Source organism: Monodelphis domestica, chromosome 3, assembly GCF_027887165.1.
Source record: "Monodelphis domestica isolate mMonDom1 chromosome 3, mMonDom1.pri, whole genome shotgun sequence".
Classification (NCBI taxonomy): domain Eukaryota; kingdom Metazoa; phylum Chordata; class Mammalia; order Didelphimorphia; family Didelphidae; genus Monodelphis; species Monodelphis domestica.
In genome coordinates this window covers 483,957,228-483,980,398 of record NC_077229.1, presented here as the reverse complement: position 1 = coordinate 483,980,398, position 23,171 = coordinate 483,957,228, and the positions used below count along the sequence as shown (strand labels likewise).

General features: G+C 37.8%; 1 protein-coding gene across 1 annotated transcript in view; it reads left to right on the top strand.

Annotated features, from left to right (window-relative positions):
- Positions 1-23,171, top strand: part of MRPS27 (mitochondrial ribosomal protein S27) — a 152,682-nt gene that overhangs the window by 91,987 nt on the left and 37,524 nt on the right. Inside the window, exons 5-6 of the mRNA XM_001363004.4 lie at positions 16,097-16,211; positions 22,688-22,766. Of these exons, the coding sequence (XP_001363041.2) occupies positions 16,097-16,211; positions 22,688-22,766 (194 nt within the window). The remainder of the gene's footprint in view (positions 1-16,096; positions 16,212-22,687; positions 22,767-23,171) is intronic.

The window sequence follows — 23,171 nt, the reverse complement described above, 5'->3', positions numbered from 1 at the left end:
CCCCACATTAGCATAGTGCCTTGTTCATAGTATATGTGTTTACATAATGTCACCAAAGTGAATTAAAACTTAATAAGCAGCCTACACCTTCATCAGTCATTAATAAAAGTGTCTACCAGAGCATCCCAAGGATAGCTAGGTCTCTGGTACATTTAAATAGCCTGATACAGTCATTGTTTTTGGGTTTAGTCATTCAACCACTTCCAAACCCAGGCCATGTGACTCTACCTTGTCTTCTAGGCTTTTGCTATATCTTGTTATAGAAACAGGCAGGAAATCTAGGTCTACTTCATTTAAATTGTTCCTTTGATCTATCCAGCAAAAATGAGATTGATCCCATACGAAGCAAATCCCATTAAGTCCTCTAAGACTTTTTTTGCTTTTGTTTTTCTATAATCTTTATCTCTACTGCCATATACCCTCCCCTTACTATGGAAATGATTTTTGTTGTTATTGTTAGCAAGTTAGAAAGCTCTGTTAATTAATAAAAATGACCCTTTAAGATGAAAATTGGCATGGTTTTCATCATAACAAAGAGCTTGGTGATATAACCTTTTTTTTTTTAAAGCAATTTTCAGTAAATTAAAACTTAGTGTGTATGCATTGTGCACCATGCTAGGATCCCAGTTACCAGGATGAGACAGTCTAGTCTGAAGAAGAAAGAATGCATGTATGATTTGACAGAACTTAATTTTAATTCTTGGAATCTATTTGGCCAAGAATGTCTTCATTTTATAAAAGTATGAGAACTTTTAAAATCAGCAAACAAAATACCTCATTGTGTATGATTCACTGTTTTCCAACAAACTAAAGATGATATTTTTCAACCTTGAATTTCAGTGATTCTATGTTATAAAGGAGGAAATGAGGCATTTTGGAAACCAATTATTAGACTGAGTCCTTCCACTTCATTCAGTTCTACACATTGTGCCAGGCACCATGGTGGTATATAGAGGCAAGGAGGATTCTCTTCTTCGAACCTCAGTTTCTTCACCTGACAAATGATCAAGTAGAATAGACAATTCCTATGGGAAACTCAAATACAAAGGTTCCATGAATTTAAATTTATTTTATATAAAGCATTTTAGGCTGTACAACATAGAATATCCCTTCTCTTCCTAAACCCTTTCCTATATGCCAGCTATTAAACATTTCATTTCTTCTAATTCAACCATTTTAATATACTTCCTTCATTTTACCGAGGAAGAAGCTGAGGCCTAGGAAGGTGGAATAATTTGTCCATGACATTCATCTTTTTTGAAAAGAATTATTGCTCTTGACACTTTAAATATCTTAAACGCTCTTTTTTGTTTAGATTGTAGAACATTTTCTGGTGACTTTCCGGGTCCATGATAGACACCTAATAAGTGCTCGTTTCTTTGCCTTGCCTTTTAGGTAGCTCAAAGCAGCCATAGATTTAGCTCCAGTAGAGAAAAACACTTTTGTCCTGAAGGGCACAAGAGAATATATTTCACATAGGGTTTTTTTTTTTCTATCCTGTTGCTGTGTTTTGTTTCTCCTTAGTAAGAGGGATAAGTAAAGATTGTGCATAGCTTTCATTTGTCTGAATAGGGAGAAATAAATTTTGCTTCAGGATAATTTATGATGAAAGACCCAGCCCTTTAGGAAAGAAAAAGAATTTTAATGTATTGCACCGTTCTATGAAGGAAAAAAAATCTATATATTTCTATGACAGACTGGCAAGGGAAAATATAATTAGTGCAAGTGTTGGTTATAAATTACTCTTTATTATGCTTGCATGGGGACTGGGAAAGCACCAGAGACTATCTGATTCCATTGTCACCATAGCAACAGCTCACTCCATCATTCGCTCATGTTTCTGAGCCTATCTTACACAGCTTCCTTGAACTTGATTATTAATGGATATTTATATAGAAATCCAATTTTTTTTTCAGCATAAGAACCTGGTGGGTGTGATTTAAATTATTTTTATAGACATTCTACCAGTTAAGTGTCACTTGTTAATTTATAGATTATTTGGAGAAAATATAATAACCACCCTTCAGTATTCTTTTTGCTTAGACAAATATTATTAAGTACCTACTATGTGTTAAGGCAGTAGAGATGCAAAGATGAAAAATAGCCCCTGTCTTCATGGAGTTTACAATCTAACTGAAATGCTAGGACGGTTTTTTTTTGTTTGTTTGTTTGTTTAGTTTTATGGTTGTTTCTTGCTTTTCTGTTTTCTCCCTAATGATGCCTACCCCATCAAACTTTCTTTTGTTATGAAGAAAAACCATTTATACATATCCAACCAAACTATAGCTATTTCTGACCATCCATTCTATATTCCATATCCATAGTCCTCACCTCTCTACTGAAGAGAGGGAAGTTTTATTATGGATATTCCCAGGACTGTCCTTTTTTATAGTTCATCAAGGTTTAGTTGCTTTATAGTATTCTTGTTATTTATATTATTATAGGCATTATGGTACAGTGGTTAGAGCACTGGACCTGGAATCCGGAGGACCTAAGTTCAGATTTGGCCACACATAACACTTCCTAGTATGTGACCCTCAGCAAGTCATTTAACACTTTACCTCAATTTCCTCATTTGTCAAATGAGTTGGAGAAGGAAGTGCCAAGGAAGTGGCAAACCACTCCATTTTCTTTACCAAGAAACCCCAAATGGGGTCACAAAGAGTCAGAGACAACTGAAAAAAGATCAAACAAGAATATATATATTATGTAATATTATAATTTGATTCTGCCTTCTTCACTGGAGATCACTTCACACATTTTCCATTGCATTCATAATACACAATTTATTCAACCATTCCCCAGTCAATGTGTGTCCATTTTGCTTTTGCTTTCTTGATATAGAAGTAGTTTTTTTATAAGCTGGCTATGGAAGAAAACTAGTTAATTTTTTCTTTCCTACATTTCCTATGAACACTAGAAGGATAGAATTAAAGTGGGATACAAAATATAGACACTGTGATCCTGCATCATTGCAGAAGTGGACCTCAGAACAGCATAAAGGTCTTGTGTGTGCTTTGTGGTTCGTACCAAATGAAATTGCCCAAAGTACATTAACTGGAAATACATTGAGAAGAAGAGGAAAGGTCAGTTCTATAGTGGAAAGAACCATATGGTCTTATTTTTTTTTTCTTTAAAACCCTTTACTTCTGTCTTAGAATTGATACTAAAGGGCTGGGCAATTGGGGTTAAGTGACTTACCTAGAGTCATCATACTACTAGGAAGTGTCTGAGGTCATATTTGAACCCAGATCCTACCAATGCCAAATCTGGTTCTCTGTCCACTAGGCTACCTAGCTGCCTCAGAACCATACAGTCTTATGCAAGTGAATTAAAATCCATATTTTGTCATCCGTAAAATAGAGTTAATACTGAAAAACTGAGGAGATATTAAATAGTGCTTGTAAAAGTATTTTGGACCTGATGATGTCCCAGAAAAATTATCTTCTTGGATGTCCTGAAAATTCTAATACTATTTACTCTCTAAGTTGCCTATATCTTGTCTTTCTGATAAGTAAGGATTTTGTAATATTGTTCCAAGCACCTAATTTTCCCTCCAAAAAGAGAATTTTGAATACTTAGAAGGAAAAGGAAACGTCTATATAAAGCAACCAACTTCAAATTTGAGATACAAATGTAAGTACTATTGAATACAAATTTGCTTCCTTTGTTTGCGCTTTCATAAATAAAATGTCTTCCTCTAAATAACTGACTACAAGTAGGTAATCTCTCCTCTGAAGTTTGAATGTGGAAAAAACATTGAGTTTAAGAATGAATCAAAAGCAACTTGCTTATTGGTATCCAAGGTGACCTCTTACTGCCATGACAAAAGCATAACTTTCCTTGAACCACATGCATCTTTTAATGTGACCCTGCTGCTTTACCATCAGCTGTCACTGCCATCTCCTTTGGTCATGTTACACAGACACTCAAGGCTTCTCCCAGCTTTGGAAGTGTTTCGAGCATTGGGTAGACTTTGGAGGGGAGGGATGTAAGAAAAGGAAGCTCTTTACCTCTTCTCAGTATCATACGCTCAAAACATTGATCCTTTTAGGCATCCTATGCATTCCTGAAAGAGAGGGAGAAACCAAGTGGGCTTCTCAAAGGGCTTCATCAACCTGATACCTTTCTCTTTGTTGGGGAGTGAATAATGGTGAGGGGCTAAACAGGCTGCCCCAAACATGTAGGGCTCCCCCTTTAAGCTTTTCCCATTCCCTCAAACCGAACCCTAAAACAGGGGAAGAGAAACTATATCTCTCACTAGCATTGACTTCTTATACTATGACCCACCTTCCCCCTTCACAAGTCACAGAATTTTAGAGCTAAAAAGGATCTTGGCAGCTATTTAGTCTAACACATTACCTCCATCCACACCCCCATTGAATCTCCACCATAGCATACTTGACCAGTATGTAGAACCACCTTCTACTGGGTGGGGGGCAGGGGAGCCACAGTTAGATAGCACTGTGGAAAGAGCACTGGGCTTGGAATCAGGAAGGCTCACCTTCATGAGTTCAAATCTTGCTTCAGACAATGTGTGATCCTAAGCAAGTCACTTACCCCTGTTGCTTTAGTTCCTCATCTGTAAAATGAGCTGGAAAAAGAAATGGCAAACCACTCCAGTATTTCTAGAGGCCAAGAAAACCCTAAATGGGGTCACAAAGACCCAGACACATCTGAAGTACAACAATGATGGGGATCCTTTGCCTTCAGAGGCAACCTACTCCACATGGGGATATCTGTAATTGTCAGAAAGGTTTTTCTGGATACACCTAAAGATTCCTAGATTTTCTTTTATAACTTTTCCATCTATTTCTTCTAGTTCTGTCCACAGGAGCCAAATAAAAGGAATCTTATTCCATTTTCCTCCTGGCCTGGGGTCCACTATCCTGATTGGTGGGCATGTAGGGTGGCTCATTCCATCAGACCAATTCCAGCCATGCTTCACATGCGACTTGCTATCTTTGATGAGATTTCTTTTATGAAATAGGCAGGTCACTTAACCTCTTAGTGCCCCAGGCAGCTCACTAAGATTATTGTAGATAGTTGTGCATTTGGAAAAGGGGGGGGGAGGGGGTTCCTTGTGGGAACTCCTCTAAACAAATGAAATAACAAGTTAAACCAAAAACAGACAAAGAAAAGTCAGAATCAGGTTAAAATAGCAGTTGCCTACAACCTGGCTGCTTTCAATAATTTTTTTTCAGTTTTCTCTGTTTGCAAAGATATGATGATTAGATCATTAAATTTCCCATATCAAAACTATAACGTGCTATCAGTCTTATGATTCAGAAATATATCATCTATTTCTTCCACCTGGCTTGGTTGCCTGTAATATACTCAATTCTACTTTTTCTTTCCCCTTAAAGAAGAATGTAGGATAAAAAACAATAAGGTTTAATAATATCAATAATAATAGCATTTGCAAAACTATTTAAAGTTTGCAAAGGTCTGTACACATATATATATTATCCCATGTTATCCTAACAACCACCCTGCGAAGTAGGTTCTATTGTTATTCCCATTTTACAGATGAGGAAAGTGAGACAAAAAGAGTTCAAATGACTTCCCTAGGATCATATAGCAAGAAAGTGTTTGAGGCTATATTTAAACTCAGAGCTTCTTTACTCCAAGTAGCCAGTTGCATCACTTTGATATACAGACAAGGAAGACTATTTAAGAGAAACATGTGGTTTTGTGATGGCCCAGAAGATTTCACTTATCTTTGGGAAAGGAAGGGGAGATCAATTCAAGAAGGTTTCATGGAAGAATTAGTTTGTGAACTGGGCCTCTAAGAATTAATAGGATTTCAATAGACAAGACATTTTAGGGAAAAAAAATCTGAGAAAAGTTTTGGAAATGTAAGGACCAGGAGTTCCATTTGCCTAGAGGGACCATACCATCAGTGACCCAGCCTTTTTCAAGACATATGAAGATTCCATGCCCATGTTTACAGTCCAAAATAACAATGGAGACTTTAGAAAATAAGTTCTCCCCTCTCTCTCTCATTCTTTCCCCTATTGTCCTTTGTACCCACGGCCCCCAATCCATCCATCCCTTAGGTCAGATCTGGCATTTATTTAATCATGATACATCAAAGGTTTTTTTGTTCCTTTGTTTTAGGTTTTAAAATTAAATAAAAATAAAAAGTGGGATAGTGGGAACCAGAGAGAAAAGAACATCTATTTGCCAAGGAACACTCCTTCTCTTCCCATATGACTCATTCTTAGCAAAGGCCAGTGACTGTGGAAGAATTCTTGCCAGCTGTCACAGTGAGGCAGGTTCACCTTGGTGTTTTAAGACATTAATTTTCTCAGACATTAAAAGAAATAGTTCATTCCCTGTTCTAGGCTAGCTTGTTTTTTTTTTTTTTTGAGGTGGGGTTGGGGGATTATAAAGTAACAGCTACATAAGAGTCTGGCATTGCAAATAGATGGGCCCATACTTTATTTTCTTGTTCTGCTAGTTAATAAAGAAACATCTCTTAGCTGTCTGATTTTTATTTTATTTTTTTGTGGGGATTGTTATTAATTTGAAAGGACTTGTCATTAATTCCTAAACTTCCTTGCAGTGAAAGTGTTTTGTTTTCCACATGAAAATCTAATTATATGCTCATTTTGGTGCATTTTATACCTTAGGATTCCCCATCCACTCCCCACACCCACCCTTATTTATTAACTAACTGTGCTGGAAGATTGTTGATTTCTTTAACTTGTTTGTACCAAATTGCCTGTGAGAGATAGTCATACTGGATTTCACCCACTTGGGGGCACCAAATAGACAAAAAAAAAACACAAAACAGATCACTTTACTTTTCCGTCCTTTTCATATATTGTTAAAGCCTTTTGGCTCAAAGTTGAGTAAGCTGGCTCCCAGAAAACCCTCAAAATCACTAACTTTTAGGAAAAGGGGGGGAAAATTCAATTAGCAAAAACTCAAAAAAAGATCCAGTTACCTTTCTTTTTCACTTGCAGGGTATCTGGACCCATGAGAGAAAATATTTCTACAGATTGAGATAGCTTCACAGCATCACTATGCTTTCCTTTCCTTCTTTCTTCTCTCCTTTTTGTTCCTTTCCTTTTTGCTTTTCTTCCCTTCTTTCAGATTTTGGCTTACAGATTGAAAGGTGCTTGAAGTCCCATCCACTCTTTTTATATTTTATAGATGAAGAAAGTAAGGGACAGAGAGAAATGATCTGGACAAGAAGAACCCAGTAATCAGTACTGAACCTGGGATTTTAACACAGAAGAGCCTTTAATTTTCTAAATCTTCCATCTTTTCTTCTTTATTTTTGCCTCTCTATTCTTCCTCTTCCTTTTCCTCATTTTTGGAGCCCACCTATTTCACTTCTTCATAATGTTAGTCATCAAAGATTTAACACTAAAAATTAATAAATAAGAGTGATCTTTTTTGAATGGAAGTGGAGAAGGAAGGTGAATGACTAAAATCATTAATATTTTCTGGAAGATTTGCCTCGTAAGGCACACTCATGTAAATTTAATATGGATGAAATGGTCATTTGAATGGAAAACACTTCACTAATGGAGAGATAAATCACTGAAAGTCTCATTTCTCATATAACTTCATCTTCCATCAAGAGCTACTTCTTAAGCCTCAGGCCTTTATTTTAACTTCATTGAGTATACCATTATTTCTTCTAGTTATAGGGTAGATCATGTGGCTCACCACCCAGAATTGTCTTGAGTCTCACCTAACTACTCCTATTCCTACTAAGAATAATGACACTTGATTCATAGGAGACCTAGACAAAATAATGTAATATGTGTCGAAGTGGTAAGACCAAACCATTTGCACTCAGTATGGAAGCTGCTTTATTTCACAGTCATTATTGACATTTTGATGTCAATGCCCATTTACTGAGAACCACTCTAGTAAAGGCTGTCACTTGATAAACTAATCTCCTGCCAATATTAAATGTCAGATGTGCCATATAGATCACCAGAGGCACAGAATTATTTAAAATCCCAGGTTGAAAGAAACCACTGTTTTTTAAAATGTATATATGTGTGTATTTACACGTATGTATACCCATATGTAGATCAATAGTAAGACATTCATTTAGACGACTCATTCATTACCTGTTATTCATATGTGTAGCCCAGAAAGGATATCAGCATATTTGATCAAATACTGAGTCCTAATTCAAGGCTGAGTCAAGATATAGACCAATACTCTTCAAGTAAACTATTAGAGTATTTTTTCAAATCAAAAGGGAAAATAATCTTGGTTTTCCTTTCCCAAAATAGAGTTCCCAGATGTAATCTAATAGTTATAATACCTTTTTCTCTGTATATCCTTATAGCTTTTCCAGAACTCTTTCACATCAGAAATTACTTTTACCATCACACACACACACACACACACACACACACACACACCTTCTTGTGTAAATTAATTTCACCTGGGGTCTAACCAAGATAGCACAGTATTAAGTATATCATAGATGCTTACTAAATATTTGATATTGAATTGATCTCTTTTTTATTCTCACAACCATTCTAAAAGGTGAAACAGGAAAGTACCTTTTTAAAGTTTCTAGTTATTGAATATAGGGAGAAAATGGAAAATACCTCTCTGATTTTGTTATTCAGTCAGTCAGTTGTGTTCAACTCTTTTTCACCCTATGGACACCAGGATTTTCTATCATCTACCATCTCTGGAACATCCAAGTTCATGTTTGTTGTTTCCATGACATTTTCTGTCTCATCCTCTGCCAGCCCCTTCTCTTTTTACACTCAATCTTTCCCAACAACAATTTTTTTTTTCCTAATGAAACTTGTCTTATCCTTATGTAGCCAAAGTATTTAAGCTTCTGCTTCAGTATTTGGCCTTCCAGTGAATAGTCTGAGTTAGTTTCTTTAAGTATTGACTCATTTGATCTCCTGACTGTCCAAAGGACTCTCAAGTCTTCTCCAGCACCAGAGTTTGAAAGTGTTGATTCTGCAACACTATGCTTTCCTTACAGTCGAGCTCTCATAGTCATATATTGCTGCTGGAAAAACCATAGATCTTTTTCAGGAAGGCAATATCTTTGCTTTTTAGTATGCTGTTCAGATCTGCCATAGCTTTCCTTCCAAGCGCCAAGTATCTTTTAATTTCATGGTTGCAGTCGCCATCTACAGTGCTCTTTGAGCCTTAGAATATAAAATCTGGCATTGTTTCCCTTTTTATCTCCCTCTATCACCAGGAAATGATGGGGCCATTTGCCAAGATCACAGGGGGTTTTTTTGTGTTTAGCTTTAGGCCACACTACTTTTTCAACCTTGTCAAAAGGCTTCTTAATTCTTATTTACTTTCTGCCATCTGAGTAGTAGTGTCTTCATGTCTGAGATTATTGATGTTCCTCCCAGCAATCTTAATTCTGGCTTTTGAGTCATCAACCTGGCATTTTGCATGATGTAATGTGCATATAAGTTAAATAAATAGAAAATAATACCGCTTTGTCATGCTCTTTTTCTAGTCTTAAACCAATTAGTTGTTCTGTGTTCAGTTCAAACTGTTGCTTCTTGACCAGCATGCAGGTTCTTTGGGAGACAAGTAAAATAATCTGGTAGAACTGCCTTTTTTATGGCTTACCACATTTTGTTGTGATCCACACAATTAGAGGTTTTAGTGTAGCCAATGAAAAGGAAGTCGATTTTTTTTTCTGGAATTCCCTTGCTTTCTCTGAAATTCATTGAACATTGGCAATTTGGTCTCTGGTTCCTCTGCCTCTTTGAAAACTGGCCTGTTCTTCTGGGATTGTAGGTTCACATATTGCTGAAGTTTAACTTGCAGAATCTTAAGCATAATCTTGCTGCATGTGAAATGAGTGCAATTGTTCAGTAATTTGGACATTCTTTGACATTACCTTTCCTTAGGATTATGATAGAGCCTGATCTTTTCCAATCCACTAGCCATTGTTGAGTTTTTCAAATTAACAGGTATATTGAATGCAGCACTTTAACGGAATCATCTTTTAGGCTTTTAAAAAGCTGAGCTGAAATTCCATTGCTTCCACTAGCCTTATTGCTAGCAATGTTTCCTAAAGACTCCCTGATTTCATTTTTTAGAGTCTAGATCAGGAATTACACTATTGGGATTATTGGTGATGTTAAGCTCTTTCTTGAGTAGTTCTTCTGTATATTCTTGTTACCTCTTCTTAATCTCTTCTATTTCTGTCAAGTCCATACTATTTTTGTCTTTTAACATGTCTATTTTTGCATAAAACATTCCCTTGATATTTAGGTCATACTGAGACAAACCGATGGTTTCCTCTACTTTCCTCAATTTAATTCTGAATTTTGATTTTCTACTTTAGCATTCCAAGAACATATTCTAAATGTGCATGCACCCCCCTCTCCTTTTTTTTTTCCCCCTGGTGTTAACTTCTAGCTAGTAAGTGTCTGAAACTATATTTGAACCTAGGTCCTCCTGACTCCACGCTTGGCACTTTTATCCACTGTGCTACCTAGCTGCCCCTAACCATTTTTCTTTGTTACTAAGATTCATAGGAGTGGAGGTGTGGTATATGGGTGCCTCCATATATCTGGAAGTGCTATGCCAGAAAACAAAAGGATCAGTGAAACTTGTTTTTAAAAAAGGAATGTGAGGGAATGAAAGTTTCCTTTTTCCATCTTACATCTAATTCTTTTGTGTCCTCCCCTCTCACCATAAGATGTTAGGTATGGTATCTCATTCTATATCCACAGATAACTCCTATGACAGGCTTGCAGCTTTGTTTTCAAAGCTCAGGGCCTAATGAATTTAACAGCTCACAAGATAGGGCAGCCTGTTCCTCCGTTACCCAACTTCATTTCAGAAAATGTGTTGTTGTGCTGCATTCATTTAACACAGCATATTTGCAGAATTCTATGCCCTTTCTATTTCTCTTCACAAAAAAACACATCTTTATCATAATGAGGAAACAGTGTCAAGTGCTTTATCAAGGATAATGGAGTATGTTCTTTGCATACTGCTGCCATATCCACATCACCTCCTTAGAGTGACATCACTCTTGAGCTAGAGGCAACCTAAAAAGGATGTTTACCTTGACCCCATCCCTATGCAAAATTTCTAGTGTCATTACTCAGGGATAGAGATCACACAGGCTTCTTCAGGGGCCCAAGTTCAGATGCTTTACTGCTGACTTCTTCAGATTTTATCTTTACTTCTCTCAAAAAATACTTCTTTTTCCTTGTCAATCTGATGATTGTGTTCATCTACTTACTCATAAACCAGGAATCTTCAAGCCACCTGGGGGCCAGGTACTAGATATCATCCCCTCTCTATCACCCTATCCTAAACCCTGGAATAGTCTTAAAGTCTCCTAAAATTAATAGATCTTGAGTGGCCAGGAGTAAAGGACCAGAGAGTAGGAGGAAAGTGTGGGGATCAGGGTTCCAAACATGCCCCACACTCAACTCTTAGAAATTGTGAATGGAACATTGCAGATTCAGAGTATGAGAAACATTTATTTGAATGAGCATTGGAAGCCATGTCAGAAACCTTACTAAATAATATAACTTGAGGTAGCTAGGTGGTGTACTAGAAAGAGTGATGAACATGGAGTCAGGAAGACCTGTGTTCGGAATTTTAATTTGTCTCCAATACTTCCTAGCTTTGTGATCATGGGCAAATCGCTGAACTTTAGTTTTCTCACTGGTAAACTAGAAATAACAATAACTCTTCCCTCAGAGCATTATTGTGAAGGTCAAATGAGATAACATATGAAATGCTTTGCAGACTTTAAAATACAATTGATCAATTGATAGATAGATAGATAGATAGATAGATAGATGGATGGATGGATGGATGGATGGATGGATGGATGAATAGATAGACCTTGCCTTTTCTCTATTCTACTTGTTCTTTTCTTTTGGGGATCCTAGGAAGAGTCCTAACCCTTAGATGAGCTTGAGGTTAGCTCTGTCCTTGGTCCTGAACTCTGGCTGGAAAGCTGTCCTAGGGGAAAAAAAAGAGAAGGAAGAGATTCTCAAAACTACCAAGTGCCAACTTGGTACAGAGCAGTTACATTTCTTTTGCTATTTCCCTTCACCAACACAATATCAAAAACCCACCCTTAAGGCTTTAAGTTAGAAATAGCACTTGCTTCTATCTTTATGGGTGCTTTTATTATTATTATTATTATTATTATTATTATCTTTCTGCTTTTATTCTTCTCAGCTAAATAATTCCCTTTCCTTAAATATTTGTTTTCTCATTGATCCTATTTTCCATCCTCTTTTTTTTCTCTCTACCTCTTTCCCTGGAATCTTTCCAAGTTTACCACTAGGTATCCCACCAATTCCACTGATGATGTTCACAGCCCCTCTAGGCCTCATCCTGTGACTTTCCTGTCCATATTTTCCCATCAGTCCTCCATAAGGAATCAGCTTATCCTGGTAGAGACTTTCCTCTATCAGGGAATGCTAATATCATGCTTAGGCTATTTATTATCCCTCACTCTCTTTTCCTGTTTTCTACACATTTCTTAAAAATAAGAAGTAACATTGCCATTAAAGAACAATAGAATTCTGCTTAAATACATAAAGATGAAGAATTCCTCAAGAATTTTCTATAGCCCATACTTCTAGCCTGTGTTTTATACTTTGGTGAGAATATTACTTATTTTGAGCTTTAAAGAGTTTATGATTTACCTGCTTAAACATTGTTGTTATTTGAGAAATGCAAAATTGTTGTAAAAGACTGGATTGTTAGATGAGAGAGTGGCCTCTCAAAGTCCCGTCCTATTCCAGGATTTTGTGATTCTATGATTCATTCTCCAGTAAAGAAGTCTCTTTAGTCGAGAGTACTTCTTTTAAAGTGTGATAAAAGTCTTGCCTTTAGAATCCATTATGGACCTATAGCCTTCCTAAATTACCTTATACAAGTAACTAGAGCATCATTTTATCAAAAGATGGTTGGGCCAGGTGCCCTCAGAGTTGATGTAAACATGGTTTACAAGAGCATTATGGAGGGGAGAAATGGGTCCTTTTGAAATGGGAATGGGAATGTCCAGGATTTGCTTGGGAAATCGAGTGTTATATTGTGATGCATAAATATCCCCTTATCACTTCCTTGCTGTTAATTTTCCTTTGGGGAGGTTTTTGTTATAGTCTTTACTAAATTCCATGGTCTAGGCTTGGTTGGTAAGATGCATAGCAACAGTCTGGATGAGAGAGCCAATGGCATCTCCTTGGCATCCTTCCTCCCTTCCCATTTCCTCCCTCCCTCCCATCCCACCCCCACCATCCACTCAGCTCTGATTTCTCAGTCCATATTGCCATTGGATACAGTATTCCCTGGGGAGAAGGAAGCAAAGGTTGGAGAAGCTTAAAAAAAAAAAAGTTGGTGGCTCTTTTAATCTGGTAAATGTTCTGGAAAGCTTGTTTATTCATATGGAACAGCCATGCCAGTACTGTAGCTAACTAGTGGAGCTCCCGGACCTCCAGGGTGCTGGCATCTGCAGCATGTTAGCATTGCTCAGCAATGAGTAGCTTTTATTTTTAAAGCTGAAGGTGGCAGGGGAGCCCCGAAGACATAACCAAATATGTGGGAGAAAGACTATTTGCTTTCTTTGATTCTGGTTGAGATTGAGATCCTATGTTGAGCTTTTATATACTATTCTACAATAAATGATCTTTTCCTATTTATTTTCTCCTTCATTCCTTCTTCCCTCTAAGCAATTTCTAGGTTTTGTAGCCTGTCTTAATGAGTTTCAATTGAATAGCTCTCTATTTTGGCCTTGGTATATATAATAATATAACAAATATAACATAGATTATTAACAAATATAATTATAATGTTCAATCGTTAATACAATAGTATATTAGTAATTCTATGGATTATTGCTATTGTGATCATAATATTAATTATATTGATCATTACATAATTAAAATTAATCAAATAATAAAATTATCAAGAGAATTAATATTATTGACTATTGAGTCAGAATTATTAATTAAATTCATTATTAAGATCACAGTTAGGAGGAGTAGAAGCAGAATTTAAACCTAACTCTTCTGAGTCACTCCAGATCCAGGATTTTTTCAACTTTGTCACACTATTTCCATTGTTTTTAATGCTATAGTCCCACCTACCTCTCCCTTTTCTCTTCCCTTACCCACAAACTCTCAGACATTGTGGATATCAACTGTGAGACTTGAATTATAGTCACTGGAAGCATTGTTGCCAAGACTATGAAATCCAGGTGGAATCTTATCTTTGGGCTTATAGCTAGAGATGTCTGAGAAGCCTGGCAATTTCAGCCTTCTGATTGTCTAGGACAGGCCTTCCTTAGAGAGCTTCAGTTTTGTTTATTTCTGTGAATCATTAGCCACAAGGAAGCAGCTTTCAAAAAGATACATTTCTTTTTTCCTAGGTCCACTAAGCACATTTCTTTTGAAATTTTCAATTTTGAAATTTTAAATATCACCCTTCTTTCTTCCAAAAGATAGATATGTTCTAAAATATATGATCAGTTTACTCATTTTCTACAATATGGCAAATTACCATGTCATTTGCCAAAATGCATGACAAAACATTGCTGAAATTCTTTTGAAATCATTTGTCTCTTGGGTAGTTTGCTTTTCTTCCAAAAGTGAAGTTTCTGTCTAGGTGAAGAAACAGCATGGGAACTTGAGGTATATTCCCAGAGTATCTCTGGATAATCTGTAAGCCTCTAGGATGTTCAGGTGAGAACAAAGAGTTCAGATTGTTTAGCCTCGAGTTTAGAATAAATACTTTCTTTGTCTCTGTCTTTTTTCTGGTTTGGAATGGTGAATGGTTTTCAAATGAATAGTAGCATTTTCCATGAAGGGTTAATTCTGCAACAATAAGAGGTAGCATGGTAGGTGAAAGATGTCATGATTTGGATAAGAGTTCACAGGAATGTCACCTCTGGCACTGAGTAGCAGTGTGATCTTTGTATTACTGTTTCCCATACTGAACGTGCTCTCCCTCCTCACCTCCAAATCTTAGAATTCCTGGCTGCATGGGTTGGGAGGGCATGGATTTAAATGTGGCCTTAAATATTGACTGGGCAAGTCACTGAACCCCAAAAGCCTAGCCCTTCTTGCTCTTCTGCCTTAGATTGGATAATATACATTTTTAGGCAGAAGGTAAGATAGGAAGGAAGGAAGGAAGGAAGGAAGGAAGGAAGGAAGGAAGGAAGGAAGGAAGGAAGGAAGGAAGGAAGGAAGGAAGGGAGGGAGGGAGGGAGGGAGGGAGGGAGGGAGGGAGGGAGGGAGGGAGGGAGGAAGGAAGGAAGGAAGGAAGGAAGGAAGGAAGGAAGGAAGGAAGGAAGGAAGGAAGGAAGGAAGGAAGGAAGGAAGGAAGGAATTGAATTCTTGGTTTCTTTTCAAACTCGGCTCGAGGGCAGGAGGCCTCTTCCCTTCCCCTTACTTGCTCATGTCTTCCTCTCTAAAGTTAGCTCCCAGTGCTTCTGTCCTAATGTATCTGTGTTTTCTCCTGCCTTAGGATGTGACCTCCTTGAGAGCAGAGACAGTTTTTGCATTTTCTCTGTTATCTCTTGGAGTCAAGTAGAATTCCTAGCACATAAATACTTGGTGACAGGTCTTTGCTATGTTCTTTTGCTTTAGCGAGGAAAGAGCCAAGCATTTTTCTTAGCCCTAAAAGAAATGTCAGTGTCATTCAAAGTTGATTTCCTTTCAGAGCTGCTGTGCTATTTCACCTACCATCTTTCTTCTGTGTTTTATTTTCAGTTTCCAAAATGGGGCATAAACTTCTTTTTCTGCTTTAAATATACATATGTATTTACACAAATTTCTCCATTTTAGGACATTTTACACAAATCTCATATTAAAACAAGATGTTAGAAGTGCTGAACAAAATATGAGAAATCACTGCCTGGCATAGTCTTTCCTTCCCCTTCCCCTTACATTTCTATCATTTTTTTCCTTTTTAAGGGTATCATACTTAAAAGTAGAGAATATTTGTGCCAACCTCAGAGTTGATAGTGTTTATTTTACCATTTTGTTGACTTAATCTGTGACATTCATATCTTTGGGAAGGAAGGATTCTTGGGACACTTGAAATTAATTGTTTGCACACATTTCTTTGTTCCTATATGCTTTAGGTTTCGTCACAGTCCCAATTGCTGGTACCTGAGAGACTGGACCATGCACAGCTGGATCAGACAGTGCCTCAAATATGGCGCCCAAGACAAAGCCTTGTATACTCTTGTCAATAAGGTGAGTGTTCTCAGAGGAGATATAGTAACTCACATGAGTTTGTATGTTGTTGTGTATGTCTACTGACCTACAAACATTTTATGGTAAATATTAAGATATAAGATAAAACCATCACAACTCTCCCTTCCCTGAGCATACTTCAGAAATAAGCCAGTGAGAGCCAGGCCTGGAAATGGGAGATTCTGGGTTCAATCATAACCTTAGACACTTCCATACTGTGTGACCCTGGACAAGTCACTTAGGCCAACTTACCTAGCCCTTACCATTCTTCTTTTTTTTTACCCATTTGAATTAGTTTATTTAGTCCATTTAGAACATTATTCCTTGGTTACAATAATCACATTATTTCCCTCCCTCCCCTCCACCCACCCTTCCCACAGCCAACACTCAATTTCATTGGTATTACTTGTGTCCTTGATCATAATCCATTTCCATATTGTTGGTATTTGCACTAGGATGTTCATTTAGAGTCTACATCCCCAACCATATCCCTTCGATCCATGTATTCAAGCAGTTGTTTTTCTTCAGTGTTTCTACTCCCACAGTGTTTCCTCTGAATGTGGATAGTGTATTTTCTTGGGGCAGTTTTCTTGAATAATTTCCTGTAGTATTATGTCCAGGCTTTTTCTTTTGTCATGGTCTTCTGGTAGATCCTTACCATTCTTCTGCCTTGGAAGCTGTACTTAGAATTAATTCTGAGATAGAAGGTAAGGTCTTTTCTTCATGTTTTGTTTTTTAGAAGAATGGAGCCAATGAGCATAAGAGAAATCCCAACAGAATCAATGCAGAACATCAGTAACCATTGATATTGGCCTAGTAGCTCTTCTCTTCTAATTGAATTCCACCTCCAGAGGTGCCTTCACATAAACTTTATTTCTCTTTGGCTTCCTTGCTCATCTTTGCTTTATAGAATCCCTAGCTTCTTTCTAAATTTAATTCAAGCACTATCTCTGACAAGAATCCTATCCTAATACTCTCAGTAACTACTGCCCTCCCCCAGGAAATTACTTTATACCTACTCATCTATATTTTCTATTTAATTTTCACTCTATTCTTTTCTTGCAAAAGAATTAAGGGCTTAGAGAGTAGAGATGGTTTCATTTTTGTCTTTGTCTTTGATCTATCCATCCATCCACCTACTATGTGTCTCAGGTCCTGGAAATACCAAGGCAGAAATCCTTAGCACTGAACACAGTGTCCAGTACATGGTAGAATGAATGGATAAATCCTGCAGTATTGGCTTCTTGCTCTACTTCCCCTATGAAAGAATTTGGAGGAGAGGAATAACTATTCCTGCTGGAACCATTTGGTCCTTAGAGTATAAAAGCAGTGTCACAGAACATTGTCTGTCCAGATTGCCCCAAACAGTTATTCCTCATCCCTTTGACTGCCAACCGAAAAAGAATCCACTTCATTCTGAATAGAGCCCAGCACAGCCTTCCAGCTGTTAAAGTCACCCTTGTGATATGGAACAAGAGCCCAAAGTACATAAGATCTTTGTAATAAAGGTACTTTTTTTTTACTATGTTTTGATGGTACTTTAGTGGAGTTCAAAGGGGAGCTTGTTGGGAAGGTAACAAGGGATGGAAGAGATAGGAATCTAGGTAAGTTGGCTCCCACTCTCTTCTCACCTCCCGTGAGCAAGGCTGTTGAGAGGTGTTGCACAGGTATAGGGAGATTCCCTGGCGTGAAAGGGTGATGAAGAGTTGAAGGAAGATTTCTCCTATCAATTAGACTCAGAGGTAACCCCAGGTTCCCTGGCACAGAGAAGAACCAGAGATAAGCCTCTCTAGGTGACCTTGCCTCAGTGAGGGAGGGTTTTGATTGTGCCCTGTTAAAGTTGGTTTCAGATACCTTTTCAAAGGTTCTCAAACTAAATCACTTGGTAGAAAGTCTGACTGAAACAAAGGTTTAATGACTTGACTAAAAACAGGTAGGCAAGATGGAAAAAAAGGATTCAATGTCCCTAATTTATTTCCTAACCACGGTCTCTCACTCAAGTAGCTGCATAGCCATCCTGAGTTTCACCGTCCTGAACCCAACTAAATTTTCCCAAACTATCTATTATATATTTAGCCTGGGAAATGATGGAACAGGTGCAAGAAGGCATCAAGGGGGAGCAGGGCTCTCCTTGACAGTGAGTCATGGCTCCCTCACTTAGAGGTGTCTGATACTCTTTTGTGATATTCCTTAAGGTATCAGACTGGTGATATCGTTAGACAGAAGAAACTTTGAATGTAGAACAGCTAAGTCTCCTTATGGCTCTTCCCTCTTGCACCTTTCCTTACATCTTGCAATATTAGTTTCCATTGGAATCATTAAGTTTCTACTCCCTGCTGAAGCAGAGAGTGACTTTTGCAAGGTGTTTATGGGTGTGTGCTCTGAAATACCTGTAGGGACCCAAGCATAGCCACTATGCTCAACCAGATGTGTTATTGAGAGGCATGGGGGAAGAAGGAATGTACCTGTTTTCTTGCCAAAGCACAACAGACAGCATGGTGGAATGAAAATGAAACTGGAGAAATCAGATGACCTGGCTTCCAGTCATTGCTGCTTATGACTTTAGGAGAATTACTTAACTTCTCTGGACCTAATGATTTCTTTATCTGTAAGGTGATTCTATGATTACAGCATGTTGTTTGGCAAAGTTCTCTGGGTCTCCATTGAATATCTGAAGGGCCATATGCCAGGAGAAACAGCTTTGCATTTCTTTTTGTCAAGGAAAGAAGACATGGAAGGAAATAAGCGCTTATTAAATGACAGATACTGTGTTAAATGCTTTATAAATATTATCAAATATTATCTCATTTGATCCCTATAACAACCATAACAACCATGGAAGGTAGGTGCTAATATTACCCCCATTTTACAGTTGAGGTAGTTGAGGCAGACAGAGGATAAGTGATTTGCCCAGAGTCAAACAGTATGGATCTGAGATCAGATTTAAACTCAGATCTTTCTGACTCTAGACCTGGTACTCCCCAGACTTCCAAAAGTACATTCATCAAGCTAATTATTGACTATTCTTCTTCAGCAACACATTCTTCCATTTGACATTTAAAGTCCTTTACCTCTCAACTGCAAACTACTTTTCCAAACTTTTTACACATTATTGCCCTTCACACAGTCTACCATCCAGCCAAACCAGCCTGCTAACTGTCCCTCCCTCCCATGTGACACTCCATCTCCTCTCTCTACCCCTTTGCACAGGTTGGCCCACATGCCTGGGATGCCCTTCTTACTTACTTCAGCTTCCCTGCCCCCTCCTACCCAAGGACTTTCCTGACCCACACAAACTGCTAGTGCACCACCCCCTTTCCTTGCCTTTACTTTGAATTTCTAAATGGTTTTTTTAAAAGTTTGTTTTAAAACAGTATTTTGTACTGTTCTGAATGTGCTCATATGTATACATGTTTCCCTAGCTCCTCCAGGGAATATTGTAGTTTTGTCTCTGTATCTGTACTGCCAAGCGTGGGGGGGAGGGGGGAGATAGGGGGAAGAGAGACAGAGACAGAGACACAGAGATTGAGAAGGGGAGGTAACAGAGACAAAGAGAAATATTGAGACAGAGAGATAGACAGATTGAGACAGAAAGAGAGAGAGAGAAGAGGAGAGGGGAGGAGGGAAGGAGAGAAATAGAAGAAGGGTGGAAAAGAGGAAAGAGAGAGAAGGTAGGGAGACAGAGAAAGGAGGAGGGAGGGAGAGATGTGAAGGAAGAGAGAAGGAGGGAGGGAGTGCTGGGGATACAAATACAAGCAAATCAGTCTTTACCCAAAGGAATTTACATTCTAGTGGGGATGGGCAATATAGAAAGGGACGCTGGGTGGGGAAGAGAGGGGCAGTTCAGTATGTGAAGAGAAGAAAGTGAAGTCTGGAGAGAGTTGAGGCAAGATTGCCAGGAAGCCTGGCTAAGGACCTGCTGAGGGAGTCACTGATAAGGGGAAGTCTCCAGGATGAAATAAATGCTTGTTGCTTCTTCATTGCTTCACTTTTCCTGATCCCTTCACTGACTAACCATTTTTTGTTTTGTTTTGTTCAGACCTGATTTCATTAATGTAGGTAGGGATCCTCCCAGTGAAGAAGCTCCCTCTTATCAGTGCAGATCAGCAGCTGAAAATGTCTTGCCTAGAATCACATAGCCATTGCCTGTCAAAGGTGGTATTTGAGGGGCAGTTAGGTGGCTTAGTAAGTAGAGTGCCAGGCCTAGAGTCAAGAGGTTCTGGGTTCCAATCTGGCCTCAAACTTTTCCTAGCTGTGTGACTCTGAGCAAGTCAATGAACTTCCATTACCTAGTCCTTACCACTCTTCTGTCTTAATCTGCTACTGAGATGGAAAGTAAGGGTTTAAAAAAAAAATGGTCTTCCTGACTCCAGGGCTAGTCCTCTATCCACTTTGCAACACTTTCTCTTGTTCTTGTGCATTAAGCCTCAGAAAGTAAAATAAAATCCTATCCTCTTTGTCAGAGCTAACTTAGGATCATAAAGTTAATACCTCAAAGGTCATTTATTCCAACTGCTTTGAGTTCATTTCTAGGATAAGAAACTTTGGCTCTGAGGTTAAGGAACTCTTCCCCTCTTAGCCTCAGTTTGAGGATAATCCCATGTTGTTCCTGCCTCATGGAGTGGTTGTGTCATTCAGATGAGATGAAGCCTTGAGGAATGTTTAAAGCACTATAGAGAGTGTCCCAAAAGCTTTTGTGCAGTTTCTAGCTTTAATAACTTCAGAAGTTGCCACAGATGCTAGAACTGTGGCAAATGCTACTTAAAAGATAATATTCAAAGGGTTGATGATTTTCAATTTTAAATCAGATATAGCTACCATTAGTGCTCTATATCTCTGTAGTCCAGAGGTATCAAACTTACCACTTAAGGCTCCCAAGTTATGCGTGAACCAGATTAAAATATCATTGAGTGAGGGCAGCAATAGATGGAGCATTAGGCCTGAAGTCAGGAGTTCCTGGGTTCAAATTTGACCATATCTACTTCTTGCCTGTAATGGACCTAGGTAAGTCACTTAACCTCAACTGCCTAGCCCCTAATTACTCTTCTGCCTTGAAACCACTACTAAGTCAATTCTAAGTCAGAAGGTAAGGGTTTAAAACTAAGATGTAACTGAGAAATGTTTGACAAAATAAATTTAAAAAAATAATAAAACTTAGACTATATAAATTTGTGGTTTCCTAAGTCAGTATGTACCCCACAGAGATCGTTAGGTTGGTTTAGTGGCCCCTCTTTCTAGTTGAACTTGACACCACCACCTATGTATGTAGTGATCAGGACTCTGTCAAAACTTGCATTAGCTACAACTCAGTGATTAAGAGAATTATATTTTTAATTCTGGCCTTGAGACATGACACCACAAGAAAAAAGTCTAATGGAGTAGGATCAGGCAACTGAGGTGACCCGGTAAGAGGAAGGGAGAAAGCATCATACAGAAACTGCCCCACAGGCAATGTGTAAATTTCTTATTAAAATTAACATTGAAAATCTTTTAGTCAAAATTCACAAAACCAAATGTAAAAAATTTAAATAATTAAACTTCTAAATGTTTTTTTAAAAGTTTGTACCATGGATACTTCTGAGATTATAAAAGCTTGGTATTGCACAAAGACTTTTGGGGTACCCTATCTGCTATCATTATTATTATCAGCATTAGAATTATTATCACCATCATTATTAGGGATTCATGGGACAAAGGGAGGAATTCAGTATGATCAAGGATACAAAGATGGGACAAAGCAAAACAAGGACAGGGAACAGAGCGATTTAAGGACTATAAACAGTCACCCTGTACCAGACTTTTTAATAGACATAGAACTACTGAAACCAGGCTTATTGGGTAAATAATAATTTTAAGAAAAATCACAGATGCAATCTAAAGCCAGGCTATTATTATGTAGAGTCAGCTATTATATGCAGCAATCCATGACCTTGGTAAGGAGTATTATTGTAAAGCTATTTTGCCTGGGTTGGTCAGATTCGGTTGTTTTGTTTGTGATTTGGGGAGACTGAGGGATCTTTTGAAGCTGATCACAAAGAGCCTGCAAATGCTATGATGTTGATGTCACGTGAAGTTTGTTTCTGCAAGTGGACTTCTGATTGGGTACTTGTCAAAATCCAAACCCCATGAGAACAATCACTGAATCAGCTTGCTGTTTAAAAAAAAAAAAAAGCTATCAAGTGGTGGTAAGCTTAGGCATTATTTTTCACATTTAAATATTTTATGACTGATGCCATTCATCATCTGCCCTCTCTCTTTCTCTACCTCTAACCAACAAGCTCTGATTACATGTTTAAAAGAGTAGCAACCTATGCTTATCTGAGCTCATCATAAGGGCCAAGAGATGATTTAATGAAATCTCTGTAGGTTAATGGCAGCATTTCTCCAGTACAGTGTTGTTAGCTTATATTTCAGGCTGAGTTTAAAGTGGATTATTTTCTCTTCTTTCATTGTCCTTTTTTGTTCCTTTGTTTTAGGTACAATATGGAATTTTCCCAGATAACTTTACATTCAACTTACTCATGGATTATTTTATAAAGAAAGAAAATTACGAAGGTAAGAAATATATGATTTTAGGGGTCAGCAAGGTGGCTCAGTGAATTGAGAGCCAAGCCTAGAGACAGGAGATCTTGGGTTCAAATGTGACCTCAGATACTCCCCAGTTGTAGGATCCTGGGCAAGTCATTTAACCCCTATTGCTAAACCTTAGCATTTTTCTGTCTTAGAACCAATACACAGTATTGATTCTAAGACAGAAGGTAAAGGAGGGAAAAGAAAAGAGAAAAGAAGAAATACACAATTTCTTGGGGACCTACACTGCAAAAGAAAGTATGCAGTCCAAGACCCTAGAACCACAGAAATCAATTGTTTCTTTTGTTATTATCATCATTATTCACAGCTAAATTGTTGTTTGTTCATTATATATGTATATGACTTGATAGATTCCACATTTGTCATCAC